The sequence below is a fragment of the Pteropus medius genome, unplaced genomic scaffold (assembly GCF_902729225.1).
Source record: "Pteropus medius unplaced genomic scaffold, Ma_sr-lr_union100, whole genome shotgun sequence".
Classification (NCBI taxonomy): Eukaryota; Metazoa; Chordata; class Mammalia; order Chiroptera; family Pteropodidae; genus Pteropus; species Pteropus medius.
This window is the reverse complement of record NW_024352786.1, coordinates 14,796-36,192: the sequence shown is the minus strand read 5'-3', so window position 1 is coordinate 36,192 and position 21,397 is coordinate 14,796. Positions and strand designations below refer to the sequence as shown.

The window sequence follows — 21,397 nt, the reverse complement described above, 5'->3', positions numbered from 1 at the left end:
TTTTTTTTTTTTTTTTTTTGTATTGAAGACACACTTTTATTTATTTATTTATTAAAATTAACGATTTAAATGTTTTAAATTGAATATATGATTAAAACTTTTTTCCCCTCTGATTCTCGATTCTTCTTGGTCTAAATTGTAGGCTGGGGCTAAAATTTTGGTGGGGACACAAAACTGTTCCTTTCTATTGTACTTCAGCTGTCTCCTGGGGAAATTGCTTGTGGCTTATTGCCATTTTACTGTTTCCTCTGGTTGACCTTGTTTCTAGTGAAAATCATTTAGCTTAATGACAGTTGAGCTGTGAAGAACCAAAACTCTGAAGCCATTGTCTTTTTGTTAAATTAATGCAGAGCTTCTGTCACTGTACTGACATGACTAAACCCTATGATTCCCTGTGTCTGGCTGTCTTATTTCTTAAAGATTCTATACCCGATGAGGCACTTTACCTTTCAAAATAAAGTTAAATTTATGTCAAATTTATCTCTGTTAGAAATTCAGCAGATGCTGTTCCTTGGAGTAGCTGGAAATCACTGTTGTATTTTACTGCTTTTAAAACCATAGATGCTTAATATCTGTGTCCCTAACTAATTAGATACCTACTGGTTTTCGTATACCAACTCAATAATTATTACAAACTGTACTTAACCTTTTGGTACTTCCTTATTTCCTTCAGATCCTGGACTTGACACTCTATATTAATTAGAGAAAGAGAAAATGAAATTCACAAATACAAACAAGTATTTTCTAATTGCATTATTATCACATAAGCTAAATATATATGTATCTTAAATGTGCTATTCCAATTCTTTGTTTTTCAAAGCATACAGTATTAAGTGTAGTTCCCCGCCCCCAAAAATAAATGTAGTTTCTGATAAAAAATTCTTATGACTGAGTAAATAGCTAAATAGTACTTCATATATTTCTCACTAAGGTAGAGAGACTGACCTTAACTATCTCCTAGTTCTAATTTTATGGTTTCTAATTTAAGGTAGAGACAAATTGCAATACTACAAAATCCTCCTCGTTTTAATGTTTTCTTTAAATGACATAATTATGTGTTTTGAATATTTATTTTCTCTGAATTTAAGCTTTACTCAACTTAATTTTAAAGCGACAAAGTTTTCTTTACCAGCTTAAATAACATCTTACCACATTCTTTCACCAAGATGTTATACGTAAATATATATTTTATCCTATCATTGAAATTATAAGGTGAAGGAAGAATTTCTACTGAAACAATTTCCAATTCCCTTAATAGTTATTTTTCCCTCTGGCAGGAGTATGTCAAAGATAATTAAGTGAAGCAATTTATTTTAATCTCGCATTACTCTATGCACAGAAAAATGATACCTGTATGATATGCATTTATCAAAATATATAATAATGATACAATTTTGGTTTTATAGCTTTTATTTTTAGATAAACTAAAAAAAAAAAGACATCTTCTTAGATTTCTAGTTGGCTACACTTGCTTTGCCCTTAAAAAGAAAGGTTGTTGGGCTAGAAAGGCATAGCACCTGTGAAAAGCTCTGAACAATAGGATTTAGAACGATTCTAATTACGTTTATGAAAATGAAAGAAAACAAATACAAATTGTTGTCATTTATTGAATAAAGAGGAGACTTAAAACTTTAGCATGTTTAGTGTTTGGAAAGATAATGAAAAGAGAATTCAGTCTTTGTATACCACATACCCTCTAGGTGGCCATTATGTCTAATTACCTGGTCAGTTGATATCCTTCCCCAGATCTGGTCAGCACTTTTGATTTTAGAGGTGAATTTGGAGGCAGTTTAGCCCTGGGTGGCTTCCCAGCCACTGCTGCTGGTTCTGCTGAGATGTTTCTTCGGAGACGAGTCAACAAGTTTATCTCAGCCAGTTCAGCATGAATCAAAGCTGAGACCCACTCTTTTTCTGATTTAAAAAGGGTGGGTGGGGGGAATGCAGGAAGGTTGTAATTATCATGTTGGCTAGAAACACTGAATTAGTTGTTTTATTCAGTACTCTAGTGTGAAAGGCAGTTTTGCGGATAGGGACCTATGCGTGAGTCAAGGTTTCTGCAGAAAAGTCAGTTCTCAACAATGCAGTTTCTGTCCACCTGTGATACTGTAGAGTGTCCAGGATAGTTAACTCACTGGGGTACTTGTCCCAGAATGACAGTGGAATAGTTTTCAAATATTGAGTACAAAAGGCCACTGCCAAATGGAAAAAAAAAAAAAAGATACCTATACAAAACAATAAATATTCATTAAAATACAGTGACAGTTAAATAATAAATAGTTACAAACATATCTAGAAAGATATACACCAAGGTATTCACTGAAATCATGTCTGTGATAATTTTATTGATTATTGTTCTTTTTTTTTCCTGGTTCATCTATTTTTCCCCCAACAATAAGCACTTATTACTTGTGTGATTTTTTAAAAGTTACATTCTTAACAAGGAAAAAAATAGAGAATAACTAAAGACTCCTTATCCCCAAATACTTCTCCATTGCCTGCCAAGTAATTTTGAATTCCTAGGGTTAGGCACTATTTCCAAAATGCTCTCATTTAAAAACATTAGACTGTCACTACACATTGGTATTTCCTAACGTTGACTAGTGCAGTGATTCTCAAGGAGTGGTCCTCAGACCAGTATTATTACCATCACCTGGGAACTTATTAGAATTGTAAATTCTCAGGTCCCGCCCACCTCAGAAGTTTTGTCTCAGTCAGACTGATGACCAGTTAGGTTTGACCATAGTTGCTCTGTGCTGTTTGTGGTTGTTCTAGGTAAGATTGGCATGCGTTTTCATGGAACAGGCCAGAAAGGGTCTAAAGAAGGCTGAGAGATGGCTAAATTGATGGTTTTGCTAGAGGAATTGGCAAATCTGTTAGAATCTGGAACTTGGAAGGCTGTGCTACTGCCTTCCATACTGAAAGAAGAAGCAGGCTCTGTGTTCAGGGTTCACAGTAGGCTGGAGGATATGCTCAGGGGAGCCCTGGGTGTATGGACTTAGAAGAAGCACAAACCAGCGCTGGACATGAGTGTTTCACATCATCCAGAGAAGTTCAATATGGGGCATACCAAATTTGGGGTCATTGGGTCAGCTTGCATGCAGTTGGATATACAGGACTACAAAGATTCTGACAGTGAAACACTAGGGAAATAACACTGAAATATATATTCGTTAATACAAGGTAAATTCTAATTTCTTCAGATATTGGCACATTCCTAGTTTCTGACAATAAATTAGCTCAGTGTTCGCAAATGGTTATTTTAATCTTACCTTTTGAACTTGCATGAAGCAGCCACTGTAGAACTTCTGCCAGAGAATCAGTACGTAAAATGTTACAAAGCTTTGCCAAAATCTGATAGAGAATATTAGAATTACACAGTGAGCAAATAAATCATACAAGACTTACAAAGATCCCTTTACTTTCTCTACAATCTCATCTTCCCAAATGTCACTCTGTATACAATGCTCAATTAAATCAATTGGGATTTTAGCTTGGGAGCCAGTGGAATCTTTAAAAAACATCTCTAGTACAAGTAGTCATAGTTTAGGTTAGGCAATGTGGTGTTTCCCTTGTTTTGTCTGTTCAGTACAAATAGCATCTGGAGGAACCATTATTTTTTCTTCTCTCGGGAAATTGATCCTTCCCCTTTGTACTGCGAGGTTCTAATGGGGATTTTTTAGTCACAGTACTGCCTCCATCTGTACTGCTCCTCTCTATAGTGGGTGGACCTAGCTGGATTCATCATTGTTCCTCAGTTACCTGAACACAGCAATTGCCCAATAAAATAGGAATATAGTTCCCTTTTGCCAGTCAGAATCCTTCTTTGACAATTTTTATCTGGAGCTAAGGGCTGAAGTGTGGATGATAGAGGAGATAAATATGTGAAGTAATTAATTCTAATAAAAATGGACTATAATAAGCATTAAAGTACAAAGTCTTAAGCACAAGTAATGATGTTTCTAGTTTGACCTTATACTGTGTCTGCTGTTGGACTTCAGACATATCTGAAATTCATACCTGTCTCTTGAACTTCAGTCCTGCATATCCAATCTGCCTAGCAGATGTATCCACTTAGATACACTATAGTTACTTTGAACCCCAAATATCTAAAACTAAAACCTCATTTTTCTCTTCCTAAAACCTGTACCAAACTTGCTGTTCCTTCTGGTTCCCCTGTCTCAGTGGATAGCACAAGCATACATTGAATGTATGTCCAAGCCAGACCCTGGGATTCATCCTGGACAACTCCCTTCCCTTTTCTAAGACATATCACCAAACAACAAGTTCAGTAAATTCTTCTTTCTAAATATTTTTTAAATCTATTTTTCTTTATTGGCACACCCTCGATCCAGTCAAAACCATCATCAATTCTTCCTTGAGCTACTACAACAACGTTTTTCCTAGCCTCACTGCCTGAAATCTTTTCTTAAAATACCATTAATTCAACAAATATTTGTATCTTTCATTGATCTGGATGCTAGAAATATAGAATTGAAATAAAGGGCAGAAAAATGCACTCCCTTATATTGTACTTATTATATTATTAATATTTTTGTTCTCAGTAATGCCATATCCTGAAGACAGCAAGTTAAATTTGCTCTTAATTTCACAAGAAATCAATGGCCATGGCAAACACAGAAAAAAGAACTCTATGGTATTCTCTAGGCCACTCTGCCTCTAATGGTATTTTCATCAATATGGTGATTGCACATTACTCTCAGTTTCTTATAATTCATAGATCGCCCATTGATCAACTTTGAGAGAATATAATTATCCTTGCAGTCAGAGGAAGTAGAATATCTTCTCCTCGGAAGCCTCCTGCTTTTTCTTCATTGAGTTTTTTTCTAGAAGGTAGTGAATATATTGGCAGGTGAGTTTGATCTGTTGAAACTTGATTTTAGGATTTGAGAGTGTAGGTCTACGGTATCTCCTACTGTGGGGCTGGAGTACCCTACTTTTTTTTAAGGTATGACTTTTCTAGGGTCTCAACTGAATTCCTGGTGTGTTCAGCAAGGTCTCTTTACTCTGGCAGAACAGAAGTACAGCATCTCTAAGCAATGTGCTACCTTCCGTTAGCTTCTTTCTGCCATGTCTCAGTTTATTATGAACTAAAGATTCATGGAACCCTATACAGATTTTTGGAGCTCATTCTCTCCACAGATCCCTCTTCTTCAAAATCTTAATTCGCAAATTCTAGCCACCTCAGCATCCCCAAATCTGAATTGCTTTCCCTACTTAGCGAAACTATTACTCTTTTTTTGGACTCCAGTTTTCTGTGCCATGATTAGGAAAGTGTCTTAGACAGAAATGTGGAAACCTTCCCAATTATTTTCCTTCTCTCAGTAGTCATATATTTGTATAGTCTGTTGCCCAAAACTGCCTGAAAACAGTCACTTTCTTTATAAAATTTCCCCAGTTATATAGTTGTTTACACTAGGAGGCTAAGTCTTGAACCTAATCTATCATTTTGGAAGCAGAGTACCTTGCCCGCAATTTTGCTTCCTACTCCCAATTAATTTTGCATATTGTATCTCGAGTAATTTTTTGAAAGTACAACTTTGACTACATAATTCTTGTACTTACAAAGTAATTCTGTATAATTCACTACTTAAAATTCCTTGTTGACTTTCCACAGCCCTTGAGATGAAATATGAATGCCTCAATATGGCTTATAAAGTACTTCATTATCAGATTTCTGCTTAGTCTCCAGCCCCATCTCTTCCAATGTTCTCCCTGAACTCTCTGCAATAGCCATTATTAATTGCTTTTAGCTCCTTAAATAAACTATGCTCTCACCTCTTAACCTTTAGATAGAAGTTCTTTTGTCTTGGAATGATCTTTTTCTATGCTTCTCTTTATCTTCTAGTTATATCTTAAACATTATTTAGGTTTCTTTCTCTTCAAGAATTTCTTAGCTCCAAAATCTCTTCCTATATAATCTAACACACCTGTACAATCCTCCTCATAAACTTTGTGAATGAAGGAACCAACTGTATCTCCAAAATATAGTATTTTTAATTTTACATTAAATACTTATAGAGCAAATGAATGTGTTTGGCAGACTTTGGTGTCAATAATAATAAGACTATTATTTCTATAAATTCAAGGTATTTGGGAGAAGGGCTAAAAACAAGATCATAACAGACATGGAATTCTATTTTCCTTAGAGTAATAATTGTGAAACCATAATTTTTCATACATACCCCTGCACAAACATTCAGAGTTACCAGCTTAGATAGTAGGAAATTTGAAGATAATTCAGAATTTTTTTTTTTTTTTTTTTTTGTAGAAGGCATGGAAGGATAGAATATCACCGAGATGGGCTCTACTTTTAGGACTCATTTATACATGCCAAAAATTTTTAATAAGACCTATTTTCTCACTTTACTCCCTCTGCTTTCATTTATTCAACAAATTAGTCAATAATTATTTGGTAAAATGTCATGCTGTGTGTTTCAGTTAATATTTTTCAAGCAAAGTGATGAGTGCTGAGGAATCAGTTGTGAACAAGATAGACAAGATTCTCTCTTTCAAAAAGTTTACATTCGAGTGGATTTTATATCAACTGATGTCCAGTTAAGTCAATATCTGTAATGTGTTAAGATGTTTTTGACAAGAGGGCTCTTTAATAGATGCCCCACAAGAGCAGTTCTATAGAATCATGCTGGTCTATTGATGTACCCGAGGGAGCAAGACAGCCTTACTAAAACTGTACTCAGCTTGGTTGAGTTGAGAGGGCCTGTGTGGTTAGATGATTTTCTATAGTTTTACTTTGATCTTGGTAAAACTTTTATTTTTTAATTTATGTATTCGACATTCGATAAATACTTATTTAATAATTACTAGATGCCTAGCACTTATCTAGACTCTGAAAATAAAGCAATAACCAAGACAGACAAGTTTAAGATCTTAAAAGACTTAAATTTTAGTTTAAGTGGGGCGGGGAGGCAGAGATAATATTGCAAAAAATAATGAAGATGAACATATCAGATATGGCATGTGCTATGCAAAAAAAAGGGGGTAGTAATGAGATAGAGAATGACTGGATAACTATTTCAGATTGGGTGGTCAGAGAAAGTACTTCTGAGTAAGTGATATTTAAACTGAGACCTTAATGAGAAGAAAATGACCACTGGAAAAATCAAAGAGAAGAGACTTCTTCATAGGGGAAAACTCTTAAGGAGGGAGTGAGCAAATTATAGAGAAAGATTGGTGGCACCAGAGGTGGACAGTGATTCTGAAGACTCTGTGTAACATAAAGTCTTTAGCCAGAATCATCAGGAAATCATGTATAAACACAAGTCCTGTCTGTAGATATTCTCTATACTTGTCCTCATTTTGCTTATATTCTCCTTCCCAATTTTAATTACCAGCATAAATTATTATACTCAATGACAGTTATCCTTTACATTAAAAATAGTTCCTTATTAGAATTATTCAATAACAACCTTTACAACATGCCCTGTTATTTGCAATTGCTACTACAGATACTTATTTAACACTTCTATCAGAGTCATCATTATAATATTTTGACCCTTAATTTATTGTAATGGGTCTTATAATGAGGCAAGGTGGAAATTACCAAAAGGATCTAAAGAAAGAGAACAAAGAATGGCAGATGACAAATATCAGCTGATTGATTTATTCTTGATTGTATGTCATTTTCAGAAATAACTGTGGCTGGAGAGAATTGTCCAGTAGTCTGATATGGCTCATTACTATTAATACAACTAAGTTTATAACTCCAGGTAAAGTTTTAAGGAAACAGTTTTCCATAGATAAGAGAGGGAGGTGAATGTTGATTGGAGTAATTTCTGTTGATTGGAAGAATCTCTTTAAAATATGTGAAAGCAATATATAGGTAATGATTAGAAGCTGGGGATAGTGCCTCTTAAGCATTAAGAAGATGATAAAGAAAGACATGGGAAGAATAGGGCCAAGGTTGTCTGGCAAATGCTAAGCTTTTCATTATGTCTAAACCAAAGGTTGTGTTTCTTTAAGAGTGACTGGTTTCCAGGGAGAAGTAAGACTGCAAATGAAAAGAAGAGCAGGCTTTGGATTTCAGGCTAAGTAGTTTTAAATCAATTCAGTTGTCAAGGGGGACCAAAGAGTTTTAAAGATGATAAGTGATATAATATTTTTGTTTGTTCATGCTGTTCCCAAGTTATGGATTAAATAAACCTGCCTCTTACTTTGATTTCCTGATCCAGGTAGTTTGGTATGCATATGGTGTTCTCTTTGACATTAGTCTTGGTACTCATCACCTCTGAAGTATCAGAGCCAGCTGTAGAGCATGCCTTTGGTGGTGAGGGTGGATTTTTTACCTTAATTTCTTCCTAAATCAAAGATACAATATAATCAATATGCATTTGCATCCACTTATATTTTATATAAAAATTAAAACGAATGAGAAATGTTGTAGCTAAATGAGAGACATACATAAAAGTAAAAAGAGGTTAATTTTACTCTTCCTTTAATTATTTAATTTTCAAATATTGGCATTTGGAGATAGAACAAATGGTAATATATTACTTTTTGTGAAAACATTTTAAACCTTTGTTGAACATCAAGATAATAAATTTTAAATGTTTAATGTGTAATTTTTATTTATATTCCTGTTTCAGGTAACAGCCAACGTATGACACATGAGATTTCTGTTGAGTTGGGAAGATATTTCTTTTATGACCGAAAAAGAAAGCCAAGAGGTTTTATGCTGTGTCTGATAAAAGACTATATGGTGTGAACTGCTGCTTCCTTGCTCTGCTAAATGTCAGCTGAGAGCTGGGGAATTAGAGAGGTAAACTAAATTACTTCCCTTGATTAGTTGGAAGAGGAAATAGAAAGTCTATTTTCTTGTTCTGGGAGGTAAATACACTGCAATTTTTTAAAAAAGTTTGTAGTACCTTTAAGTCTAAGAAGAGTTATAGATCTGTGTGCTTATTCCAAGAAAAGCTTTTTAACCTTCAGAAGTGAGTGGTATATAAAGACACATGGAAGCTAGTGGCTGAGTGTGTCAATAATCGGGGACTGTGATAATTGGAATTGACAGAATAATAAAAGCTATGTTTTATTTGGGTGCATTCTTTTGTTAAAGTTTATTATGTAGACTTCCAGTTTTGGGAAATAGTAATGTACATTTTTTTTTTTTTTTTGCTTTAACCCTCCCACTGAATACAACTAAAAAAGCAGGTTAAATTTTTTTTTTAAACCCACTATCAAGGAGTGAATAATCTAGGAATTAATAGGTCAAAAGTGAAGGGGAAGTGAAAAGCCTGAGGTGTATCCAGTACAGTAGCCATTTTTACCCTGAAGTCATTGTCTGACTCTAGAAAATGAGAACTCTCTTTTTAACTTAAAAGTCTTAAAAAACTAGACTCAAAGTTAAGGACCCAGATAAGAGCCACCCACGGCTATATTCTCAAGGCAAAGGTGACCTAGAAATGTAACAGTCCTTGAAGAAATATAGCCTGTGGTCAAGGTTTGAACTCAGTTTAAATTGATCTAGGCTGGTAGAGCCTCTGGCTTCCTATAGAAGCAAGCACAAATTCTTCTGGAAGAAAATCTATTTACCATGGGCTTCAGATTCCCACAAATATCTTTTTCATATACAATATCCAGCAACTGAGCTGTGAGTCAAGAAAAATTATAATGCAAATTAGAAAAAAATTTAACTTAATACTAATGAAAATGTTATGTAGCAAAAATTATGAAAGCAGCTAAAGCAATCCTCAGAGGAGAATTTATAGCTTTAATATATACATATATTAGAAAGATAAAAGAACCTACAAGAACAATTAAATAAAGTGTATGAAAGGAAAGAGATAACAGAAATCAACAAAATAAAAAATATACAACATAGAGGATAAAAAAAGGAAAAATTAGTTCTTCGATATACTAATAAAGTTGGTAAACTTCTTTTGAAACTGATCAAGAAAAAGACACAAATTAACAAGACTGATATATAAAAGGGTACATCTTAGAGATCCTGAGATATTTTAAAAGACTATGAAGATATGATATATAACATTGTCAATAAATTTGAATATTTATCCAAAATAAATAATTTTTAGAAAAAGAATGTGTTAACCAAAATCAATTCAAGTAGAAATAGAAAACCTAAACAATTCTATAACAAAATAAATTTCAAATCAAAGAATATTGTCAGGGTGGAAGATAATAATTTTACAGTCATTGAAGAGTCATTTCATCAAGAGGATATAATAAACCTAACAAGTTATACTGCTAATAAGAAAGCTTCAAGCGACATGATTAAAAACTGATAGAAAAAAAAAAAGAAATATAAAACTCCACAATTATAGTCAGAAATTTCAACACCTCCCTCTCAATAATTGATAGATAGAGAGCAAATCAGTATCGTCATAGAAGACTTGAATGACAGTATCAATGAACTTGACTCAATTGATACTTATATTACATTCTACCCGATAACATTGGACTGAACTTTTTTTTCATGGGCATACAGAAAATTTGTCAAGGTCAACCATATTCTGAGCCATATAACAAATCTTAATAAATTTAAAAAATTTCAAAGTATTTTGGACAGAATTGATTAGCTCGTGTAGGCATCCATGTCCATGTGAAGGATGGTGGTCATATGGCCCAGATTTATGCAACCTACCAGTTCAACTCCAAAGTTCAAAGACATTCTCATCCAGTATGACTAGACCTCATTGTTACCTGATCCCCATCACTGTGAATTTAAAAATCTCAGAATCCCTGATGCTGGTGCTTACTACCGGAAATCCTATTGATAAGCCATCATGAAGATTAGAGTACCTTTATAATCAACAATGATCATGGGATTTAAGATTTTTAAAAAAGGTACGTTCTCTGACCACAATGGAATTAAATTGGAAATCAAGCATATTTATGGGATATCTTTAAAATCACATTTATGTGATATATTAAAACCTTTAATATCTTTAAAATATTTGAAAAGTAAATAACAAAATTTTAAGTAACTCATGGGTCAAAGAAGAAATTAAAAAGAAAATTAGGAAGTATTTTGAACAGAATGAAAATGAAAACTCAACATAAAGTTTTTGAGATGCAGCCATAACAGTGTTTATAGAAAAAAATTATAATAATATGTGCTTTTATTAGAAAGGAAAAATGTCTCAAATCAATGACGTAAGCTTTCATTTTTTATAGATACAAGCCAAAATCAATGAAATAGAAACAAAACAAACAATGGAGATAATCAATTAAATGAAAAGCTGATTCTTTAAGAAGATCAATAAAACTCTTAAATCTCTAGCTAGTTGCATCAGAGAACATTTCTATAGATCATAAAATCCTTAAAAGGATATTTTATGAATGACTTTGTATCAGTAAATACAACAACTTAGATGAAATGGACAAATTTCTTGAAAAACATAAACTACCTAAACTCACTAAAGAATAGGTAAACTGCATAGTCTACATCTATGAAAACAAGAAATTGAATTTATAGTTAAAAATCTTGACTCGAAGCAAACTCCAGCTTCAGTGGATTTGCTGAAGAATTGTTAAGTTTTTAAGGAACAGATAATACTAATTCTACATAAAATCTCTCAGAATATTAAAGAGGAGTTCCCAACGTATTCTACAAAGCCAGTATTATGCTGATACTAAAATCAGAAAAGACATTACAAATAAACTGAAAATATTCCTTATGAATGTAGATACAAGAATGCTAAACAATTTAATATATGGAAGGGATAACATATCACTACCAGGTGGGGTGTTTCCCAGGAATGCAAGTTTAGTTTAACATTTGAGAGTTAATCAATGTAATTTACCTTTTAAACAGGCTAAAAGGGAAAAATAATATGACCATCTCAAATAGATGCGGAAAAAGCATCTAGCAAAATCCCTCATTTCTGATTTAAAAAAGAAACTCTCAGAACACTAGGAATGGAAAGGGACTTCCTTAGCTGGATAAGGGCATTTATGAATACAGTAAACTAACATCATGCTTAGTGGTGAAAGTCTGAATACTTCCTCCCTATGATGTGGGTGAGGTAAGGATGTATGCTCTCATCAATTCCATTCGACATTGCACTAGAACTTCTAGGCATTGCAATAAGGCACAATAGATAGATAAACAGCATATTCATTGAAACTATAATAGAAAAATTAAAAATTTGGGCTTCATCAAAATTATAAATTTTGCTTCTTCAAAAGATACAGTTAGAAAAAGAAGCCTCAGACTAAAAGAAAATATTTGCAAAATGTGTGTGTGACAAAATATTTATACCTAGAAAATAAAAAGAACTTTTACTTTATAATAACAAGACAAACAACCCAATTTTAAAAGTTGGCAAAAGATTTAAACACACACTTTCTATAAAAAGATATGTAGTTGGCAATTAATATGAAAACATGTCAGCCTCATTAGTCATTAGGGAAATGCAAATTAAAACTATAATGAGATACCATTACACACCACACACCCATTGATGAAAATAAAAATACCATACTAAAGATGTGGAAGAAATAAAAGTCTTACACACTGCTGGCACGAATGTAAAATGAAAAACACTTTGGCAGTTTCTTAAAATACACCTACTATAAAATCCAGCCATTCCACTCGTAGGTATTTACCCAAGAGAAAAGAAAATGTATATTTACACAATGATTTGTACACAAATGTTCGTATCACCTTTGTAAAAAATTGGAAACAGGCTAAATGTTCAACAACAGGTAAATGGATAAACAAATTGTGGGGTGCCCACACAATTGAATACTCCTCAGCAATAAGAAGGAATGAACTATCTAGGCATATAACAACATGGATGAATCTTAAAGTATTTATGCTGAGTTAAAGAAAACAGTAAAAAAAACCCACACAGCATATGATTTCATTATATAAAAATCCTAAAAATTACATGCCAGATCTTTAATGACAGCAGATAAATTTTTGCCCATAGTGGGGCCAGGGGCATTAGAAAACTTTTGGGAGTGATGGATATGTTTAATGCTCTTGATTTCAGTGGTAGATTCCCAGGCGTGGATATACATTTGTCAAAGCTCATCAAATCATGCACTTTAAATATGTGCACATTATATTATGTTAATTATACTTAAATAAAGCTGTAAAAAACATTGGTTTTGCAGAAAATTTTGTGAAGAAAAAGAGAGGGAATGATAGAAGTCAAACTAAGTAGGTAGGTGTAAATAGTTTTTTTTTTACCTTTTTAATTACCAAGGGATTCTCACTGGAAGTTTTGAAGCACTCCTTGATTTTTCTACAGGGCTCTGAAATGATATTGAGGAAAAATATATTTAGATGAAACAAACAAAAAAAATCTATCACTTGCCATATACAGCATCAGTTGCTGAAATAGATGAGAGTACACCTGAATTTTAATTAAGGGCAACTGAGGACCTGTTTATAAACATTAGAGAATCTGCAGGTAGAATTATTCTATAATAACATAATAAAAGCATATTTATATTACAAAACTAATTCCATGCCTGGGAAGATGATATAAAGAAATACTGCAACAGCTTCTTGGTCTAGGTAAACTGATTTTTAAAAGTACATATTTCAGTGTCAGAAATGTTTTTCTCTGTTTCCTACCCGTATAACTTTCACTTTCTCTAATTAAAGACAGTGCATACATGTGATCTTTTTCCTGTAGACAGAAAGTGAAGTGGTGTGCTGCATTATTATTACATTATTTTATTTCCTGTTTCATCAGTCTCTTAACCCCACCTATTTCATATAGTCATCTAACTAAATCTCTCTAAATTACCTAAAACCACTTAAACATTTGCTTAATTTTCTTTTGCATTAATTTAAAGGTATATTCTGTGTAAGCAATGCTATCTTTTTTACTGAAGCCATAGTTAACAATTTTTTTTAAAGATAAAAAGATTTTGCGTATATACACGATAATTGAATTCATTACTTAGAGTAGGGAGAACAAAGTTAATAGGTGTGAGTCTATTGTTAGTGTCTTCTTGTGGCAAACAGAAACCTCTCTAGCTATTTTAAGCGAAAATGTAAATGATACAGGGAATTAGTTGTTTTGTAACATCTTTGGAAGGGCCGGAGCAGTGAGCTCTGGTCTTGATCCTTCATAAATCATTTCAAGAACAACACCTTGCACCTGGCCCACCAAGTGGGGCACAGTCTTTATCACAATCGGGAGGAAGGGGAGTCAGGAGGTCATTGCCACTTCAATTTGCTGTCATAACATCCATGAGGCTAAAAATTAGGTACTGGATTGCGACTGCAATCAGAAAGCCACCATATCTGCTGACTTTGCTTTATGACACCTATAAATACAGAATTTGAACACTGGGATGTTGTAGCAACAAACAAACACCTCATGTCTCCAGTTATGATAGCAGACATCAACCAAAAAGATGACTTTAGTCCCACATCTGTGATATAAAGTTTACCAGATGCCAACAGCTAATTCCCATCAAGGGACTCTTGCAAATGTAATTTTTAAGTTTCTACATTTCACAATATAAGACACACCAGAAGGAAGGTAAATAAGTGGTCTTTGATTCTTCATTGCTAGTGGAAAGGAAAGAAGAGGAACTCTCTAGAAGGCGAAGAATTACCAAATGAGAAGACCTTAGAATGGGATCATGGAGTAAGTACTCTATTAATAATCCCTCTTATTGTTACCTTTTGAATAACATATATTTTACCATATTATGCCAAAATAATTTTCATATGCTCTGAAACTTTTAGTAACGTCATAGAATTGTACAGGGTAGGAGAAAGAGAACTGGATATAATTTCTAACATCCAGAATTCTTTCCTTTTTACCTTGATTTTTACATTTTGTCATACTGTGCTTTTTTTGTATTAGTTTAAGATGTATGACATGATTTGATATATGTATATATTGTGAAATGATTATCACAATAAATTTAGTTAACATCCATAATCTCACATAGTTACAAATTTTTTTCTTATGATGAGAAATTTTAAGATCCACACTCAATTTTCAAATACACAATACATAATAACTATAGCCATTATGCTGTATTTTTTAATCCCTCTTTATTTTACTTCAGAAAACATTAATAAATGAATTAAATTGTTTACTAAAGACCAGGCGTTATGCTAGAACCTGGAGAGATACCAAGAACGGCAAGAACACAGAACCCTAACCTTAACAGTTGACCATCCAGTGGGGATATGTAAACATGCAATTCCATCCCTATTGCGTTTCCCAGGCTCATTTTTTGTCTGAAGTATTTTCCCTATCAATGTTGGCCAAACATTCATTTTTGGTATGTCTTAGGTATTTTTGTAGGGACTGGAGACTAGAACCACACCAAATATGTCTTGGACACAATTAATTAATTAATAATAATCTTTATTTTTGAACTACTGAATTGAGATTAGATAAGTGAAAAATTTTTTATAATGAATAACCTATTTCACAGTGAGAAAATTTCATGACTGTTTTAAAAAAACCACAGCTATATTAACAATTATATAGATCCACTCCCCACTCCCCACCCCCACCCTTGATAGTTTGCAGTAGGCCTCAGGAAAGATTTCTTCAATTGAGAGGGACTCACCAGAATGAGGCCGTGATGGGGGCACTTTGACACTGTTTGGGGCTGGTGAGACTCCTCTGACTGTGCTCTCCAGGGGTGCAGTGGTGGGTGGTTGACTGCATTTGGCAAATGGTACTTCATCCTTCTCTAAGTGGTTGAACTGGCCAACACCGCACAATGTTCCCAGTGAGTTCTCATCATCGTTCACAGTACAGATCGGAATGTTATTCAAACCTAGGTGAGTAAGGATAAAAAGACCAAACATGAGATTAGATTTGGGGCAGGTTTTCTTTGAATGATCAGCAATTTCTCACCCAACCAGATGTTGTTAAATATACATAAGGTGTCAGACTTCAAATTGTACGAACCAGGGCTAGTCTTTGAAAGTCAGTGTAGCAAATTATATTTGGCAATACATGCTTCCTTAAAATGTTCTGCCATCTGTTAGCCTTGAGATCAGGCCCACACCTTTGATCTTGGTCTGAGAGTCAAGTGGAATAGACCTGCCTCTATCCCACACTGACCTCTCATTTCCTAAGTTTTGATTATGAAGAGGAGATTATGTTGGTCCTCTTCATGAATATCAGATTGAGATTTTTGAAAGCATTCAAGAAGTCTCAGTGTAGCAAGGTCTTTTAAAAGAGGTACTCTTCTTTTGTACTGGCAGAAGGTAAAAAGCTGTTGGAGCTAGGAATAGAAGGAAGGAAGAAAGGAAGGAAGGAAGGAAGGAAGGAAGGAAGGAAGGAAGGAAGGAAGGAAGGAAGGAAGGAAGGAAGGAAGGAAGGAAGGAAGGAAAAATGCAGTACAGAAGAATCTCCTTTCTCATGTCGGAGCCTTCTGGGTTCATTCCCTTTCCTATAACGGCTATTTGCTTTTGGCTAAAATATTGATTTATAGACAGGTTGTCCTTTTAACTTCAATAATATGTCATGTCAAATTGGATGGCTTAGGAAATGGGCAGGACATTGCTCTATGTTAATGAGCAATATAATAATATAATAGATGACTGCTTTGTTTCATAAGAAGTGGCACAGGAAGCTTCTCAAGAGTGTTTTTCATAGTTGCCCATTCTTCCTAATTTCCCTCTTGTACCACTGGTCCATGCTCCTCTCATTTATCTGATCAAATCACATCCAAAAGGTCTTTGCTGAAATACACTCTGTCCCCTTATGCTCTTTAATTCTTCCTATAGCATTTGTCTCCTGTCATATAAGTGCACATTGCTGAGCTGAGCTGAGCTGCCCTAGAACATAAACTTCATGAAAGCATGGATTTGTCTGTTTCATTTGTTGCTCTATTCCCATATCTGGACTAGTGCTTGGCACAAAGAAGGTACTCTACGATTGTTAAACGAATGAATAACATAGCCAATTTACATAGCCAAATATAAAGCTTTTATTTACTCTAATACTTTGAACTTTACTGATAGTAACTGGTTCCAAATAGAAATGAAAATAAAATTTTAAAGACAGTACCACATCTTATCACTTTATCTTAAACACTCAGGTTAGTGATTGGCCCAGGTGTTTCGTGATAAATTGCTTATCAAATGAATTATATAAAACATAACACAGAGACAAACAAATGGAAAAATCTCTATTTTCTCTGCTACCTCCTTTAATTAGTAAAATGTGCGTGTGTGTCTGTGTCTGTGTCTGTGTGTGTCTGTGTGTGTTGGAGGGCTTTTTCCCTCCATCTCTACTTTTTTTCAGCTTTATTTTCTTTATTCATTCACACCTTTTAATATATAAATGGATCTATATCATCTCTATATCTCTATATCTCTATATCATCTATATCTATGTCTATATCTATCTATATCATCTATACATCTGAACATAAGTAGTAAGAAAAATTCAGATTATATCTATCCAAGACTTAGGAAAACAATTATATAAAAATCTGTGAAAGGTCAAATGGAATGGCATTTATGCAGTTTCAGAGTCAAATGGGACAATATTAACTGATTTAAAGTTAGTCCAGTAGTGAAGGAGGTTAGGGACAATCTTGGTGGGTGTTTTGTTAACTTCCTTGAATATACAGGAGAATTACGTCGTGGAATCATGGGTCCAAGAAAGACAAGCTCTTCCTATAAGGCATCAAGTTTCTGTGCCATAGTGATTATAAACAAGGGCTCACCTTGTGGGAGAGTGCCAAGTAAAGATTCAAATCTCACATCCCTGCCTAATTCTTTGATACGTAACTTTGGTTTGATAAAAAAGTAACTCTAATTTTGTTTTTGGTCCAGTATAATTGGTCTCTTTCCTTGATGAGTGTCCTTTAACATTGGGAAGGTTTCCAATTAAAGATAGAATTGGTAATAAGAAAAATGTATACTATTCTTATTCATGGGTTAAGTTTAGTAAAACCATTGCACGTGTGTCTTTAAATATATATAACATTTAAGCTAATTTGGCATATTAGACTATCTAACAAATTAGCTTTACATTTATAGCTTAAAATCTATATAAGAAAATGGTTTTACATTTCTGGTTTTAAATAGAGAAGTATAAAAATATTAAGTTGGTAACAATAAAGAAAGATTTTAAATAATATATTTGTCTATATTTATAAGTTTAATTTATTTAATTTACAGGAGTTGTTTACAGCTTGGTGAGTATTTGCTTGTTAAGGATGTAAAAGATTTAAAAAGAAATTAAATATATTTAATGAGTAATTGACATTTAAAGTTTTTAGGGCATTTATTAACTAAGTTTAATGGGACCAAATATTAATCAAAGATTCCCTTGATTGCTAAAATTTACTAGATTTATACATTAAATAATAAAATTTATAAGTTAAATTTTAAAAGTTAAAACAAAAAGTATTGGCATTCTTAATTTAAAAATTAATTTAAAGATAAATAATTGCAAATAATCTTTGTGTACAAAATCTTCCATCAAGAATACCAAATACTTAATATTAGCATAGTTAGTGCTATAAAAGTATTAGTATTCCATTTCTATTCTCTACCCCAGGCCAATGCTGACCCAGCTTCTACAGACCAACAAGGAAGGAAGGGCGTGTGGTCTGTCTTCCCCTCACCTTGCTCTTTCACCCTTCCTCCTCCACTCACTGCTTCTAGCTCTTCCAGAGTTGGTGTGAAGGACAGAAGAGCGGTAAAGGGAACACAAAGTCTTATTTGCTTAACAGTGTTTTAATTTAGTGTTGAGGCATCTGTGAGACAGAAAAGAAATGCTCACTTTTCCTCTCATGAGGTACTTTCGTGGGTTCTTTGGAGAGCCCTAGCTGAGGAGCTCTCTGACCCCGTTCACTGTCATGGATAATGTGCCTACCAGAGAGTCACTAACATCTCTTCCTTCTCCCCTTGACCCCAAGAGAAATGTCATCCAGCCTCTTTTGGCTGGAGTTGTTTTGTTATAGCAGTTAATCCTCTTGGGCTGGGTCCTTTCAAGACAATTCTAGGCCAGCTGCCTCCTGAGTGTCCACTTTAGCTCCCAGGAAACAAAACCCCTTGTCCAGTTTTCTGTGGGAAAACAATTCTAGTCTTTGTGCCACCGACACAGGTAGTTTCAGCCAGCTCTTGTCTTTAGATTTTAGAGAGTCAGACACTATTCTCTATTTCCTCCATAGCCTAAAAGACAAAGGACAGGCTCACCCCAAGAATAGCCTCCCCATATTACACTGCAGAAAGGTTGTAGAGCAGAGGCGAGCATCTAACTAGCCAGTGAGATCTCAGTGATACCTCGTTCTCTATATGATGTTCTCCAGAAAGCTTTGCAGGTATAGGTGAAGGCAGTTACTACTTACTGGCATGGAGGGGAAGTACACAGCACCTCAATGACTCTTTTCAAAGAAATCCTCACTATTTTCTTTCTATGAACCTTTACTCTTCTCTAAAGTAAGAGAGGAGCCTGGAGGTAGGCAATGGCTACCAAGGCAGGGCCAGTTTTGTTTTTGTTTTTGTTTTTTGTTTCCACCCCTTAGCAAGTCATGCATAGATGATCTCACAATTTGGCTTTAACAAAAATTCTGAAATAAGAAAAGCCTCATTTAATCTCATGACTAAATATGCTTTGAACTACACAGTAGTGATACTCAAACTTCTTTGGCTACTGTGCCCTTTGTTCAAACACATTTTATTCCACCTTTGTCTCCTACCTGGATATCCAGAACTCTTAGGAATACCGCTTGAAAACCTCTGCTCAGTAAATGTAAGATTTTAATATAATCATGTCTATAAATTCAGGGTTTTCCTAATCTATGTAATGGAGTTTGTTGAGATCACTAGTTTGTAAATTAAGTGGAAAATGTTATCTTATATATGCGTTGATCTTTCTATGAATGACTCCATATACTGTTACCACTTTCTTTAAAATTATTTCTCTCCATTTTCAGAGACAACATTTTTCTGGTTGCAACTAAGCATCTCTGCCATTTCTTATCTGTTTCTCATTGAGTTCTCTGTGTCTGTCCATCCCTGGTGTTTTACAGAGTTCTGTTGGAGTTTCTTTAATCTATATGTTCCTGATTTTCCAAACCTATTTTATAGCCCCATCCAATCCATAGGCTCCAAGTCTTTATATCCATTTATCTACTTGGCCATTTCCTCCTGAATTTTTCTATCAGCACACCAAGTACAACATGTTTGAAACGAAGCTTATCATCTTATCTCCCATCCTCCTGTGTATGCTTAAGACTAATTGGTTGGTGCACTATCCACCCAGTCAGCCACCTAAAAACCTAATAGTAATTCTAGACTTCTTACTCTTTTTCATCATTCCCAGCCTCTAAATCCAATAATTGTCCAAGTTCTGCTTATTCTTAATATTTATCATGCATATTTCTCAATCAAAATTTCTGTGAAATGCATTCCTGACACCCCCTTAGTGAACATTTGGATGTTGGTAAAATGAATTATTAGAATGATTTTGGGGGAAAAAAACCATTGAAACTATTTGTAGTGTCCTTGTGCTGAGTATAGGTTCAAAGCACGTGTTGACTTTTAACATAGCTGTTAATAGTCAAAATAAAGCAGCTGGCTTCTCTTCTCTTTTTCATTTCAATTCCAGTTACCAAGCTTTCTAGAATTAGCAGGTATATCCTTGAAAGATTTCCTAAGAAACTTTTCTATTCATTTGAACATATTTCTATGTGAACATATATTACTATGAGTGAGGCTTGTGACAGGCACTGCAGGGGATTTGAAGACATCGAAGTCAGTCCTTTGCCTGTGAACAGTTTTATATTGCATTATAGCTATAATTCAAGGGAAAAAGTGAAATAAAAATAAAAAATAAAATATAGAAGAGGTATATGTCAAGTACTTTCAAGTATTTGAAGTCAGAAAAAAAATATTCTCATCTTAGTAGTATTTGCCTTCATAGGGAAAAAAAAGTTCTAACTAAAATGCAATGTTTGTCTCATGTGGGTTTTGAAAATTTCTGTCCTTAGATTTTGCCAAGACAATAGGCCATTTGTGACTTCTTTATTTTAACATCTGTTTGCTTTCCTTTGGCCTTCATTTTTCTCGTCTCCTTTAAGAATTTGTCTTTGATCGTCACTCAGTCAGCTATTCTCCTTGAATCTTGTTTATCTCACAACCCTCCGCTTGTTCTCTCTGTGCTGCTCATCTGGGCTTTCCTCTTGCTCTACCCCATATTTTGGTCTGCTCTTCTCTCTGTCCTGGCCCATCCCCCTCATCCCTTCTCACTTGGATGACCGAATCAAGTCTTTTAACCGATTCCACAACCGCCAGTGAGGCTTGCTTCTCTTCCACTTTCTACGATACAGATAAAAATGATTTTTTGAATGAAATTACTTGCACAAAGACACACAACTACTAGATGGCTGAGGTAGAATGTAAATCCTATTTAAAATCTGTCAGTGGCTCTACATTTTT

General features: G+C 34.2%; 1 protein-coding gene across 1 annotated transcript in view; it reads right to left on the bottom strand.

Moving 5' to 3' along the window:
- Positions 1–21,397, bottom strand: part of CUNH4orf17 (chromosome unknown C4orf17 homolog) — a 30,482-nt gene that overhangs the window by 1,455 nt on the left and 7,630 nt on the right. The window contains exons 3-8 of the mRNA XM_039848710.1: positions 15,556–15,768; positions 13,196–13,260; positions 8,193–8,336; positions 3,270–3,351; positions 1,722–1,911; positions 647–690 (exon numbers count right to left, since the gene is read on the bottom strand). Coding sequence (XP_039704644.1) covers positions 647–690; positions 1,722–1,911; positions 3,270–3,351; positions 8,193–8,336; positions 13,196–13,260; positions 15,556–15,768 — 738 coding nt within the window. The remainder of the gene's footprint in view (positions 1–646; positions 691–1,721; positions 1,912–3,269; positions 3,352–8,192; positions 8,337–13,195; positions 13,261–15,555; positions 15,769–21,397) is intronic.